This window comes from Triturus cristatus, chromosome 11 (genome assembly GCF_964204655.1).
Source record: "Triturus cristatus chromosome 11, aTriCri1.1, whole genome shotgun sequence".
Lineage (NCBI taxonomy): Eukaryota > Metazoa > Chordata > Amphibia > Caudata > Salamandridae > Triturus > Triturus cristatus.
In genome coordinates this window covers 1,052,807,257-1,052,822,873 of record NC_140594.1, presented here as the reverse complement: position 1 = coordinate 1,052,822,873, position 15,617 = coordinate 1,052,807,257, and the positions used below count along the sequence as shown (strand labels likewise).

The 15,617-nt window shown below is 45.0% G+C and overlaps 1 protein-coding gene across 7 annotated transcripts in view; it reads right to left on the bottom strand.

Moving 5' to 3' along the window:
* Window positions 1-15,617, bottom strand: part of MCF2L2 (MCF.2 cell line derived transforming sequence-like 2) — a 2,345,299-nt gene that overhangs the window by 142,535 nt on the left and 2,187,147 nt on the right. For 4 of the 7 annotated variants that reach the window (XM_085635348.1, XM_085635350.1, XM_085635347.1 and 1 more), the window contains exon 27: window positions 5,038-5,133. The exons of the other annotated variants lie outside the window; for them this stretch is intronic. In XM_085635348.1, coding sequence (XP_085491474.1) covers window positions 5,038-5,133 — 96 coding nt within the window. The remainder of the gene's footprint in view (window positions 1-5,037; window positions 5,134-15,617) is intronic. 7 annotated transcript variants of the gene reach the window in all.

Sequence of the window (15,617 nt, the reverse complement as noted above, 5' to 3'; positions counted from 1 at the left end):
TTGGCTTTAGCACTGGTGGCACCCGGTGCAACAATCTTTTGTGGTGCCCCTCCCCCCATAAACTCCTCCTCTGAATCCCTCAATGTCACCCAGCAAAAGTGCCCCTCATCTCTCCATAGCCCCTCTCTTACACACATTTCTTTTGTTTTCAAGCCCTGGTAAAGGCTGGTTTCACTAATCCACCCAGCTATCAACATAAAATACAGATGTGTTCTGTGCAGCAGGCATATTAACCCTCTGTGCTGTTTTTTGGCAACTGAAAACTGCCACTAGACAGAACTCCGATATATCTCTCTCTCTCTAGTAGGAACATTATTCACTAGAGTTATCATGACATTTTTATTGCTGCGTGAAACCTGGACGCACAAGGAACTCTGCAGAAGGTGTATTGAAGTCTTTTTTTTTTCCTCAATGTTTTTATTTGTATTTTGTACCAAACAAAAAACAATAGGTGTATTTTAATCTAAACTTATTGCTAACACAGAGCCCCCCTAAGGTCAGTGCCCCCCTCCAGGTCAGCGCCCAGTGCGACCGCACCAGCCACACTGCCTTAAAGCCGGCCCTGCTTGTACCTATCCAAAAGACAGTTGAGAGCTGTACAGGGTCATAGACAAGAATAAAGTTAACAAGGGATAGAAAAGATAGTTGCATTGTGCACTGTGATGCTGTGTTCTTTAAAGGGGTCTGCTGTCAACTCTTTCTTAAATTGAAGCAGTGTTATGGCTGGCCTGATGGAATATGGGGATATTGTTCATCATCCGGTGTGCATAGATGGAATAGGCCTGCTGTCTTGATATTTTTCTTTTTTTATACTTCTTAGTCTGTAGTCTGATGGTGCCCTGACCGCGAGTGTGCCGGGAACCACCAGATATGAGTGATTCAGAAGGCCAGACAGCCATTTATCCTGCTATGGTGGGATGACTTTTCACTGTGACAGAACACCTGGGATACATTGTAGTAGCTGCTTAAAGTAGAAATAAGATCTCTGGGGGGGAAACTACATGAGAGGCAATAAATACTGCGTTGCGGGCTATGGCGCTGGTGCCTTCGGTTGCCATGCCAGAGGATGGGCTGCGATGCAGGTGGCATCAACTGTGGATCCAGTGGAGTTGATTGCAGGCACCGGAGAGGTCAGCGAGCCTGGTGCCAAAGGTGTAGAGCCTAACGGGAAAGCATGAGAAGATGGCATCAGGCATTTGCTCAACCTGCAGGAGTGATTGGCGTCACGGTTGGAGCCAAAGTGACAGGTGGCAATGGAAAGAACGGAGTGAACATTGTAGAGTAGAGAGTCGGAATAGACACAAAGGCGTATCCAGGTGGACACATAGGGCTGTCTGGTGCTCCAGAGGGAACACTGGAACATCTGAAAATATTGAACAATGCATTTAAGAAAAAAGATGAATCCGTCCCAGGGCAGGTAAACTCTGGGGAAGCTTCCCTGGGCTGGAACCTAGGTACCAGCGTCGCAGGCGGTTACAGGTCTAGGATAGGCACAGGTTTTAAAGGAGCTACATGCACTGGATCTTCCTTGGGTTCTTCCACAGGTTCATCCTGTATAGGATGCTTGAGGAGTGTGGGGGACTTATTCTTGGAAGACTGGTGTCGCTCTGAGCTGTGACCCCTCTTAAACGTGTTTGCATTTTGACAACTTCAAATAAGGCGCCAACTTCGGTGTTCTTGATGTGGGTCTGGACCTCTTCAGTCAATGTTCAGTCTGAGCCCGGGCCCAGACCAGCCTGGCCTCTTGTTCCTTGATGGCTTTAGGGTGAATACCCCGAGAGGAACCACAAGCCTTGATTTTGTAGTCCTAACCCATAACCACAGCTAGATGTCATTAGGGCCCGTGATGGACATTTACCCATCACAGTCCTTGCAAGGTTTAAATCCTGAACGTTTAGGGGAACACAACATGTAACTGCATCAGACTTTTTCTTGAAAAAGGCTGATGAAAGTAGATTAAGAGTTGAGCTCCTGATATGCATCAACGGCGTGGAGAAAAGGGAACTGACATCAGTGCACCATTGGGCACTTTATGGCTCCTGTGATGGCATGACGGTGCCAAATTCAGCACTGGAGTGGAGCCAGCACCCCCTACAGGTGTGGAGAAGCATTGAAAAGTTCTCTGATTCAGTCTGATGCCTGGGATGTTCACAATGTGAGAAATGGGCAGGATAAAGTATCCATCTGAATGAATACACACATATACTTTAGGGCCCCTTAGCTTAGCAGTGTAACAGAAAAGAAGATGTGTACAAGAAGAAATTCATGTGCAAACCCAGAAAGCGCCCCTGCATACTACTATGCACCCACGTTGCTGACCATAAAAGCAAGCTTGCTAGGATCAGATTTAAAGGTATATTTGTCACTAAAGTGGCACGGAAACATAAACATCATTTTATATAGCAGAGGTGAATTCTGATAAATTAGAGCTGTTGCTTTTGCAGACATGAGAACCCTCAACAGAGTATGCCTCTCAACATCGCCAACATGCTTCTCAAAAATAAAGGGGAATATTTATGAAAATTGTGGCACTGGGCAGTGTAGAAAGTCACCTTTCTATGCTGCCCTGCAGCAGAGGGAAAGGGGAGGAATGCGTCTTATTTATCCAATACAGTGCATTTCTGTTCTCTTGCGTTTGCGTTAGCGCAATTTTCAGCCTAGCGCCAAAGCAGGTGGGATTGTTTTTGTGCAGGAAGGGGAACCTTCCTGCACAAAAACAATCCTGAGAGGCTTTTTCCTTTTTCTATGTGTGCTGCAGGATGCAGCACACATAGAAAGAGGCAAAAACAAGGAGGAATGAAGATATTTCTCTTTGTTACGCCTCCCCTTAGAAGGCGTAAAATTTTGGCTCATTGCCAGGTTTACAAGTCCTTGTAAATCTGGGAAAGCGTCAAAATCGATGGGAGTTACATGGGAACACCCACGCAACACAAATGGCCACGCCTACCCAGGGCAAAGTAAGGCCACGCAGCGATTTGCGATCAGATGCCTTGCTTCACATTTATAAAGCCACTCAGAGCCATGCAAAGTGATTTTGCATGGCTTCATAAATCTGTTGTAGAGGTTTGTGTCGTGCATGAACCACGTTGCATGGTGCAAGCATGACGCAAACCTCTCACAAATATGCCCCAAAGTAGCTACTCTCATGTGATAGTACATAGTACAGCATAGCGTAAAGCAACTTGATGTTTCACACCACCTCAACATCAAGCCCTCCTCATAAGAGCACCTGCCAGGGCTCATAGACTCCTTCGGGTATGGAATCTGTAAGGCCTGTTTCCCTTGACCTCCAGTTTCTCTTTCGACACTAGGGGACCCGATAACGACGCAGAAAACCTTTTAGGCACCTAAACAAGATATCGGAATGGATACCAGAAAGGCAATGTAGGTGCTACACCACATGCATCCTTTTTGCTGTGCGGAGCCTCAAACTGGGCCAATGACCTGACCCACTCTGCAAGGTTTAATACAACTAGCCTAACAGTGGCTGTACATTTTGGGCCACTTATTCTAACCTATTGTACGTTCGCAAACAGGCCGATTTGCAGAATCGGCCTGTTTGTGAACATAGAAAAGGCTTTCCCAGGTGTCAAACCAAGTTTTGCAATTCACCTTTTACCGAATCGCAAAATGGGTTTGCGATTCGGTCTTTGAAAGGGGCGTGTATAGGGCCTCCTTTCCAATTACCAAATCGCAGCGGTATGTATGAATGTTTTGTGACCATGAATGCAGTCACAAAACATTTGCATTTACCACCAACTTCAAGTTGGTGGTAACCCATTCACAATATCCCCTTTCTCTTTGGGAATGGTGGCGAAAACCCTTTTTAGGTCGAGCCTGGGCAGCGCATGCGCTGCTCCGAGGCTTGCAGTATTAGAGTATGCACTTGAAGCCCCGCCCACTCTACGCCCATAGTTTTCGTTGGCTTGTGTCATTGTCCTTGGTAAATGCTGGCATCTGATATGTAAATAGGCTTGTTAGTCCCTCCTTAGTACCGCCTTGTCTTCATTTGTAACCTCCCTTTTACATGTGTTGTTGCTCGGTAAGCTTATATTACAGCCTCCGAGCACTATTTTGTTTGATAGTTTACGTATGCCTGCTCTTGCACACAGGACACGCTCTCTCGCAACCGCCTTCCGTTTTATTTGTGGTCTGTACATGAGGCTTAAAGAATCTGTCCACTTTCTCTGCCCATAAGCCAGAACCAGTCACACACTTTTCTCTATCTCTGTAGGTTCCATTTCAAGCCACCAGCTTCGAACGTTTGGGGTTTATATTGGTGTCATAGTTAGGAGATATGATTCCATCAATGAATCCCTTGCAAATAAACCAATATATATTCTGTGATCCTTTTCCGAATTGTTTTTATTGTTTCCTCATCTTTTTTGGTCTCGGAGTCCTATTCTAAAAAAACACCCCAAGATGCGGTAGTCCTTTCTTTCTGATGATGCAGTTCACCTGTGTCCTCTTTCTCTTTTTACGTTACTGAGCTGCGCCGAGCCTGCGTTCCAGGACAAGGTTCATGGACAGGAGAGCGCCTGTCTCCAAATATGAAACATTCACACTGAATAAGTATGTAATAAGAATTTTTAGTTTTCTTAATATTTATTCGTTACTCAGTTGCTATTTTACCAGACTTTCACCAGTTCTTTGCAAGTATAAATGTTCTTATGACAACAGAAATGTCACTTCAACCAATCCTAAACTAATAGACCTGGAAAGAAAAATGCAACAGGAAAAGTAATGCACAGTAGTCTATTTATTACTAGAAAAAGGTAAACACCGGTTGTTAAAAAACACACAAAAAACATTCAGATGGCTTTTCTTTCTTTTGTTAATGTATACATTAACTACTAAAGACAATTCAGTATGCTGGTGGTAAACAGTGGGTGTATTGATTATGCATGATGAGGGAATGGGCATTCTTGAAGTGTGAATGGGTGTGGAGCTGAGATGTCCAGAGGCGATCACTGGATGACAGGGAAGGAACTCCAAGGTAAATGGCAACACAACAGATGCCGCATGCGTGATTTTTACCTGCGGACGGAAGCCGGCGGTTGGAAAGACCCTGCAATGTGAATCTCTTTTTAACAAGAGCTGAGCGCTCAACCTTATGACTGGTAGATGCATCGACTACGAGAAAGGGAAAGGTAAAGTAGTAAGGAAGAATGGGAGGCCGGGTTAGCAGGGTTAATCGTTACATTTATGGAAAATGAAGGGTTACGACTGATGGCATTCAAAGCACATGGATAAGTGTTAGAACATTGAGACTACAATGTGACTTGTTGACTTCATCTGTGACAGCCTGAACATTCAAACAAGGCACTAGAGTTTTCGTATATTTAATTGTTAATTTCACCCAGGCTTTCTTTTGTAGTGGATAACACTCTTCCCAAGTGCGTACTTTTTTGAAACGAAACACACAATAAGAAACAACTAAACTGAGACTTTACTAGAGGACTCCATTGATTTCTTAAAATGTTACATTTATAATTATGCAACAAACCTACAATTAAAGCATACCCCACCAACAAACATAGGGGTCGATTACGATAGCGGAAGGACCACCATTGCCAGCCATGCGGTGGCAGTCCTTCCGTACGCCGACAGTAAGTTTCCCCCCGCCAAATTAGGATGGCGGGGGGAATCTCACCACGACTGTGGTGGTTGCAAAGACTGTCCGCCACGGAACCGCCACAGGCAATCCTCCGGATTGACTGGCGGTGCGGTCTTCACCAGTAAAATGGCGGCAGTGGCTAGCAGGCGGTCGCATCCTGATCCGGAGTGCGGGACTGACGCATGTATGGCAGACAGTCCCGGTTTACACCAGGATGGCGGACGGACTCATCCTAATGAGCCCCATGATTCGAACAATCTATCTTGCCAATGTAGAAAACATTACATGGGTATTAAAGGCACAGATCCAGCAGTGCAGTAGAGTTTCATATGGGTCTGTAATGAGCATGCTCGTAGCACTTTCTTAAAGGCATGGTCTGAGGGGAGAATTACTTGATACATATTTCAGGTTTACAGTATTCAAAAAATCTGGTAATGATTCTTAGGCTCTCATAGAAACTCATAAGAAATTCAAAGCCAGTAGATACAGGAGCAGGGTTATGATACACATGGTCAAGAGTACATTTTTGTGGCTATAACCTGAGAAATTTGAAGCAAAAACACAGATTTACACTGCAATTTTCCATTCTAAAGCTAAATGATCATAATAGTGCGGACTAGGCCGACCAATGATACCATACTACACAGAACTGGTACTTCTGGGTATAATATTACAGCATCAGTTTTTCCCAACAAACCTTGTAATGACGGTCTTGAAACAGAAATCATTTAAAATTTAAAAGCTCTACTGCATAAGACGAGGCCAACAAATTTAGATTTTACAAGAAGGGATTTCAGTTATGACTATTGTATGCTTCATTCCCTGGTTAGCAAATAAAATCAAAAAGATTACGGGGTTTAAACAAACTAAGGCTACGCTTAAAATAATTCAGAAATTGGAAACAATGTATGGGAGAGAGCTGGTACTCATATTTCCATGCACACATTCCATAATCACATACAAAATAAGCATTGGCAAAGTGAATAGGTCTCCCCCGTGAAAGAAAAATCAATATAAGATGGCTGAGTGCACGAAAAAGCAGGATAAGCATCTTTCAATGTTTTAATTAAAGGAAAAGAAAAATCACTGAAAGATGGCCACTCTGTCTGTGCAGAGAAAAGCAACAGCCATCTTTCTACTTTATTTAAAATGTTCTGTTCAAAGATGGCTGACGGTCATTTTGGAACGGTCAATTAAAAAAATATAGTATACATGAATGTCGTGCAGATTGGGCAAGTGAACTGACTGGTAGTAGTGTGCAGCTACTGGACCCTCACAAAAATAAGTTTTTAAAAATTAAAAAAGTGCAGGGTGGGAAGGAGATTGTCAAGGATTGGACACGGATAACATTACATGGGCATCCTACTTGATTGCCTGAGGAAAGGGCAACTCCTCCAAGTTGCAAGGGTGCCACCCTGCACAGAAAAATATATATGAAATGTGCCAAGTGCCTCCAAAAATAGGTCCCAGTTAGGAGGATAAAACCACAATGGGTAAATCTTGTATTTCTAGATTAAAGATAATGCTGGAGTAATCAGCAAGGCACTAAACCAAAACTGACCTCAGGAAAGAGAAATATCCAGGACAAAAATAGTGGCAAGGGGAGTGTAAGTTCATCTGCATAGTTAATAAAAACCATTGCAATACAAAGAACATTAAGTTAAAAAATTCTGCATATGAAATTAATACCAATACTGAAACTCAATAGACATTCTCCTGGACAAACCAAATCCTGGCAAGGGGTGAATATTTTGACATAAATCAGGGAACAAGATGCACTGTAACACACCAGTGTTTTTTTAGGCGCAGAGACAGAATATTGAGTCTGGAATATCGAAGTGCCAGAATATCGAGTTGGAAATATCGAAGTGGCAGAATATCGACTTCAAGAATATCATTGACCAGAATATCGACTTGAAAGAAAGAAATATTGTTTACTGTAATATCGAAGTCAGTAATATCGTTTGTCAAAATATCGTTGTTAATAATATAGATATTTATATTAGTATTCTGTATTTTAGTATGAATGTTAAAAGTATGCAATCTCGCACACACATCACCACAAGGGGTCCTCATCCCCCCGGGAGGGGGGCTTTTCCGCGCTTGTCGGTTGCTTGGCTATGGCACAGAGTTCTACCGCAGGCCCTCTGGCCGTCCTGAATGTGGTGTCCTGGAATGTTCGGGGCCTGTTGGACAAGATTAAGCGAGGGGCGGTGCTGCGGGCGGGTAAGGCGTATGGCGCCGATATTCTTATGCTGCAGGAAACTCATCTTCAGGGGTCCAAGGCGCCGTGCTTGGCGCGCTTCGGCTACACCACCGTCCTGCACTCCGGCTACACTAGGGGTTCCCGAGGAGTGGCGCTCTTAATCCATCGCAGGGTTTCCTTTCAGATTGACAGGCGCTGGGTGGATGACGGAGGGAGGTTCATTATAGTGTCGGGGACGCTGGGTGGAGAGCCGGTCACTTTTGGTAGCGTGTATGCGCCCCCGCCGCTTAGCCAAACATTTGTGGAAGTTATAACACGGGTCTGGGGCGGGTTGCCACGGGGCCTGGTGTTGTTGGGCGGGGACTGGAACGCCACAATGGGTGAGTTAGATAGGCTGCGCATGCAGGGGCGGCCGGCGGCTCCCGTAGACTCCCGCTTGCACTCACTGGCGACCACCTTGGGTTGGGCTGATTCCTGGCGCGCGCTGCATCCGACGGCACAAGGTTATACCTACCTGTCGGCGGTTCACCCCACTATGTCCCGCTTGGACTACATCTTCATTACCCATACTTATCTACATAGGGTGTCTCAGGCGGCGATACTACCCAGAGGCCTTTCGGATCACTCGCCGACACAGATACATTTGCGCCTGCTGACTCGTAGGGCGCCGTACCGGTGGCGGATGTCGCCATGGCTCCTCAGGGATGCAGACTATAGTGAAGCTCTTAGGCCAGGCGGTCACAGACTACGTTCAGCATAACGCGGGTACGGCGTCCTCACCGGCGGTCTTCTGGGAAGCCCTGAAGCCCGTGCTCCGGGGTGTGGATATAAGCTTCCGAATGCATGCTAAGGCGGCCCGGCGGGCGGATATTGAGGAGCTGGAGGCCCAGCAGGCGCGGTTGCAGGCGCGGCTCCTCCAGTCTTCGGATCCCACTATCCGGCGGAATCTGCTGCACGTCCAGCGTCAACTGGGCCAGTTGCTGACGGATAATGCTAAGGCGGCGTGGCTCGCCACCCAATACCGTATCTATCAATGGGGGGACAAGTCCAGCCAGATGCTGCACCGGCTGTGCCAGTCTCGAGATGCCCAGACGCAGGTCCCGTTCCTTCGAGCGGGTGACGGTAGCCTCCACACATCCCCAGAGGCGGTAGCGCAAACGTTTGCGGCCTATTATCGAGATTTATATGCGAAGCGAGAGCCCCTTGACGAGGCGCTCATTGATGCGTTCCTCTCTGATATTCCCCCCGTACGCTTGACTGATGCCCAGAGGGATGCGCTAGACGAGCCCATCACGCTGGATGAGCTTCGCACCGCGATGACCAATTTGCGTCCGGGCCGGGCCCCCGGACCCTACGGTTTTCCGGGTGATTTTTTCGGGCCTCGTGCGACGACATTGGGCCCGCACCTTCTTGCGGCTCTGGCAGACGCAGTGGACCACGCCATTCTTCCCCTTGACTGGCGCCACGCCGAAATCGTAGTCTTTCTGAAACCGGGCAGGCCCCCGGAGGATCCGGGCTCGTATCGACCTATCTCGCTCTTAAACGTTGAGCCGAAACTGCTAGGGAAGGTCCTGGCGGATCGGCTGCGGACGTGCATCTCTACCCTAGTCCGGCCCGACCAATCCGGGTTCATGCCCAATCAGTCGACCCGACATAATATACGCCGGCTTCACAATGTCATCGCCGAGGCCGGGCGCGTGGATCGGCCCACCGCTCTGCTCCAGGCGGATATTGATAAAGCCTTCGACTCCCTTAATTGGACCTACCTGTTCAAGCTGCTTGGGGCGGTAAACTTGGGGCCCCAATTCTTGGCCTATACGCGTCTGCTGTATACGGACATCTCGGCGTCCGTTAGGGTGGCGGGCGCCTGTTCCCCTTCGTTTCCGATCAAGCGGGGGACGCGGCAGGGGTGCCCGCTGTCCCCTCTGCTGTTCGCGTTGGCAATCGAGCCATTGGCGGTGTGGTCCCGCTCCGATCCGGTCCTTCGGGGTATGGACTGGCCCTCGGGCCACTCTGATCGTATCGCGCTATATGCCGATGATGTCATCTTCTTTATGGTGGACCCGTGGGCCTCTGGGCCCCGGGTGCTTGAGATTCTGCGGGTGTTCGGCGAGACGTCGGGCCTCGTGGCTAACCCGGCTAAGTCCACTCTGTTTCCCCTGTATGGTGACCAGAGAAGCCAGGCTTGGGCCTCTCAACTAGAGCTGGCCCCGGACCATATCAAATACCTAGGAGTGCGGGTCACCCGCACACCGGATCTTGCTTGGACTCTGAATATTGCGCCCCTGCTGACCCAAGTCCGCAATGAAACTAGGGTGTGGTCGCATCTTCCACTCTCCCTCTACGGCCGATCGGCCATTTTCAAGATGGTGACATTACCGCGTCTCTTGTACCATCTCCAACACTACCCCTTCCAGGTGCCCCAGGCGTGGTTCCGCCAGCTGAATGCACTTTTGAATGAATTCCTCTGGCATGGCGGGCCGGTGAGGGTGGCCTTGGCGACGTGTGTGCAGTCTACCTACTGCGGGGGCATAGCGGTGGTGGACGTTCAGGCATACTACAGGGCCGCGCATCTCCTAGTCATCAATGACTGGTGGTATGCCTCCCCCGCGGATCCAGCCTACGCATTGGACCGGGCCGCATTGGCGGAGAAGCCTCTGCTGCATTTTCTTTATAGCCGTTCCTCGCTGGACCGGTTGCCCCCTGCGTGTGCTACGGTGATCCGGATCTGGCGGCAATCGGTCATCTCTATTGACTGGCGCGGCAGGCTTACGCGGGCCACCCCATTGTGGCAGGGTACCCTGCTCAAGGAGACGGCAAGTCTGGAGGGCTTTCGCTATTGGGACATGATAGGGATCTCCTCGCTGGGGGATGTAATGAAGGGAGTGTCGCTTAAGTCGTTTCAGATGCTGCAGGCCGATTTTGAGCTGCATAAATCCCAGTTTCACAAATATCTCCAGTTGCGGCATGCCCTCACACCTAGCATCCAGCACCTAGACACTCTGCCGGAGTTCCACCCCCTAGAGGGTAGACTGTTGATGGGAGACCTCGGGGATCACAAAATTCGCCAGATTTATCAGACTCTGACAACCTTCATGAACACTACCCTAGATAATACCAAGGAGGCGTGGCAGCGCGATATCCCCACGCTCACAGAGGATGACTGGGCAGACGCTATAGCGGGTCCGCGATATGCTGCGGTGGCCACCAAATACCGCTTCATACAATTCAAATACCTGCACAGGGCGTATTACACCCGGCATCGCCTTTGGCGCATGCACTTAATTGGGTCCCCCACGTGTCTCCGTTGCGGCGATGGGGACGGTACATTCTTGCACACGGTGTGGGACTGTGGGCGGCTGCGCCCGTTCTGGACGGCGGTTCTGTCCTGCCTGGGGGGGGGTGCTGGGTTGGGAGCTTCCCCCCGATCCCCGCTTAACACTGTTGCATTGTACCGAGGAGATAGGGGGCAACATCTATAAGCGACACCTCCTGTTTTTGGGTTTGACGCTGGCCAAGCGAGATATTGCCCAGCATTGGAAGTCTTCTGCCCCGCCCCCGGTTCAGGCCTGGAAGAAAGCACTAGATCGCTGCATGTCTGCGGAAGAGGCGGTATTCTTGGCAAGGGGTTGTCCGAGTAAGCATGGTAAAGTCTGGAAGAGATGGGCGCGATATCGGGGTATTGTGTTGTCTGTGCGGGGGGATGCAGTGCCATTGGACCCAATAGAGAGGCTAATTAGAGCCCCGGTGGGTCCCCCTTCGGGGCCCCGGGCCCTATGCATTGTGGATGAGTAATCGGAATATGGAGCTCATGCGGATAGGAAATATTGCATATCTGTGTTGGACCGTGGGCGGGTGTGATGTGCGGGTGGGGGGGAGGGTTTGGGGGTCTGATGTTCTGCAGACCAGGGGGGGGCTGAACAAGGATGCCACTTCTCACTGTTCTTTTCTTCATCTTGGTACCGTGTATGGGGACAAATTCCCCGGTGTCCTTACAAATGCCAATAAAGTTTGTTGTCAAAAAAAAAAAGTATGCAATCTAATGTTTTTTGTATGTATGTGTGAAATTTTTAGAAGTGATTAATTTTAAGTCAATTACATTTTGCGTATTTTAGTTCTGTAGCGGGTTGTGTGTTTATAAGGGAATAGGGTGGGAAGTAATTTAATTATAATAAAGCAATCAATAATTTTTATTTGTTAGTATTAATAGTAAAAACAAAAAAAAATTATTAATTGATGATTATTTTTTATTAATTAATTAATTGATAATTATGTAAATTTTGTCATTTTTTAAGGGCGGGTTGTGGGTTTATAGGGGAATAGGGTGGGAAGTAATTTAAGTATAATAACATAATAACATAATTAATAGTTTTAATGTATTAGTATTTGTAATTATCTTTTTATTAATTAAATAAATGATTATCAAATTTGATTAATTAATTAATTAATAAATCTGTAAATTATACTTTTTTTAGGAGCGGGTTGTGGGTTTATAGGGTAATAGGGTGGGAAGTAATTTAATTAGAATTTTAATGTATTAGTATTTCTAATTAAATTTTTATGAATTAATTATTAATTGGTTATTACATTTTATTAATTAATTGATAATTATCTAAATTGTGTTATTTTTTTTTAGGAGCGGGTTGTGGGTTTATAGGGGAATAGGGTGGGAAGTAATTTAATTATAATAAAGTAATTATTCATTTTTATTGATTAGCATTTATAATTAAATTAATATTAATTAAATATTAATTGGTTATTAAATTTTACTAATTCATTAATTAACTAATTATGTAAATTGTGTTATTTTTTTTAGGAGCGGGTTGTGGGTTTATGGGGGAATAGGGTGGGAAGTAATTTAATTTGAGGAAAGTAATTAACAATTTTTATTTATTAGTATTTATTTTATATTTTGATTTCATAGTGTTGTTTGTGGTAATTTATTTATTATTAATTATTAATTGTCCGAGAATTATAATTAATTACTTGTTACATTTGTTAATTGTGAATTTATAGGGGAATATGGTGTGAATTAATTTTTTATGAAATCATTATTAATTGATAATAATTAAATTATATTAAATATAGTCATTTGTTTGTAAAATGTTTTTTGTAGCTTCTACAAATTGAGGTTTGTAGTTAATTTTTAGTAATTTTTAACATTAAAATATTTTTTCTATGTTTTGTGATTTATTATACTTTTATATATTTTTTATTTTTGTATTATCAACAATTTTTGTATTGTAGTAGGTATTTTGTTTGTTTTTTATTTTAATTTAAATTTTTGGGCAATAATAATTTTAACCCTCTTCTATCTAACACTTTCCCTACTGTTGCACTCTCTGGAGTTGGAATAGTAATTTTTACCCCTCCGCTATCCAACAATTTCCCTACTGTTGCAATAACTGGAATTGGAATAGTAATTTCTACCCCTCCGCTATCCAATACTTTTCCCCCTCCGCTATCCAACACTTTTGTACTTGCTGGAGTGGGAATAGTAAATTATTCCCCTCCGCTACCAAACACTTTCCCTACTGTTGCACTTGCTGGAGTGGGAATAGTAATTTTTACCCCTCCACTATCCAACATTTTCCCTACTGTTGCACTCTCTGGAGTGGGATTAGTAATTATATCCTCTTCGATATCCGATACTTTCCCTACTGTTGCACTCACTGGAGTGGGAATAGTAATTTTTACCCCTAAGCTATCCAACACTTTCCCTACTGTTGCACTCTCTGGAGTGTGAATAGTAATTTTTACACCTCCAATATCCGATACTTTCCCTACTGTTGCACTCACTGGAGTGGAAATGGTAATTTTTACCCCTCCGCTATCCAACACTTTCCCTACTGTTGCACTCACTGGAGTGGGAATAGTACATTTTACCCTTTGCTATCCAACTCTTTCCCTACTGTTGCACTCACTGGAGTGAGAATATTAATTCTTTCCCCTTCGCTATCCAACACTTTCCCTACTGTTGCACTCTGTGGAGTGGGAATAGTAATTTTTACCCCTGCGCTATCCAAAACTTTCCCTAATGTTGCACTGATTGCAGTGGGGATTATAAATATTTACCCCTACGCTATTCAACAATTTTCCTACTGTTGCACTCAATGGAGTGCAAAATGTAAGTTTAAAAATGTATAAATATTTTAGTATTTTATTTTATAATATAATGTTTTTATTATTATATTTTATGTTATAGGTCTATGTATATATATATATTTATAATATTTTAAAATACATTAAAGGTATTAAAGGTCACCCACCCTTTGACTAAGTGAGATACCTGACAATGCGCAGATGGAAAGATCTTGGAATGTTCTTTCCCCCTCTTACTCAAACAGTCTCTGATAAGCGCGTGGTTCTGTCTTGAGCACAAATCTCGGGACGGTTGATAACAGTGATGGGGAATGCACGGAGAGCAAATTTGAGTGGTCAGTAGCAGATATACTCAAGATAGACGCTGAATCACCAGTAAGGCGTGGACACAAAGCTCACTGTAAGTCTACACTGGAGATAGAAGTTATAATAACTAGAAGTGTGACCCACGCATGCAGAGAGTGCATGGCCACCATGTTATATCTATAGCCCCATTTAAATCCTCCATTCCAGCTAACTGACTCTTTTCAACTAAGAGATCTTGTCAGTTTCAAGGGAGCATCACTCTGATGATCACCTATGTGGCTCCCATAAAGGTCCTAGTAAGCTTGTGCTACTAGTATTTTCTTCACTCCTTGCCTACCATAAGCAAAGACTTCAGACTTTCAAAGAATCTTGCCCATTGTGCCAGAGATAGTGCGCGCAATTCACATATAAAGAAAAGAAAATACATTTCTCCTAGCTTACGGCTGTGTTTGTAGTACATTTCGGACTACCAGCAATTTCATACAATATTCTCACAGAAAAGCCTTGATGCATGCGTTACTTTAGAAATTGTACATTTGTGCATATGCAAATGTGCAGTGCAAATGCACTTACACTTGCAAACGTTTTTTTTTCCCCTGTGTCCAACAACTTCATCATTTTTTAGGCTTTTTTTGTCCCATTCTCAGCCTGGACAGGTATTACTCCTGCCCTTTTCGAGTCGTAGAAATCTCTCTTCAAGAGAAATCACTTTTGGTTTTCAATCCAAATTTAGGTTTCTGACTGTTCAAATGTTGTTCTTTATCACAGAGTTCTGCTTTAAATGCCTCCCAAAAGATCCCTTGGAATTCCATTTTGCCTGGAAATATGTGATTTCTTCGATCGAGATCCCTGCCATGAGTTTGTGATCTTTTAGTTTCAAAACATCTAACTTTCAGGTGTTCCTATCTACATTGTTCTTTTCCCTAACAATCATCATGAGAGGGGAATGATCCAATATCCCTTTGCTAAGTATTTTATCTCTCTTATTAGGGGTGTCTCAACCGTTGGTATGAACAGATTTTCTAGTCGTGAAAGTTTTACATAAGCTCCTGATAGGTATCAGTGCTGCTGTTCCGTATTGTACTTCAGTCTCCACATGTAAGTCAGATCTAGAGCCATGGTGAACTGGGCTAGTGGAGTGTTAGTCTGGGATGCTGTTATACTTTTCACTCACCTCTCCAGTGCTGGTGGCATCCCATCATTAGAATCCCCTCCCATAATACGTGGGGGTTAGTCTGATTCAACAGCAGGCCAATGTTATCTAGGATCCCTGCCTGTAACCACGGAGGAGTATTTACATTAAATACAGAAAGAGTTCTCCTCCAACATTTGCTTTGGACCCCACTGTAAACATCCGTTTGGGACTACCCATTTTTATTGTCCTCA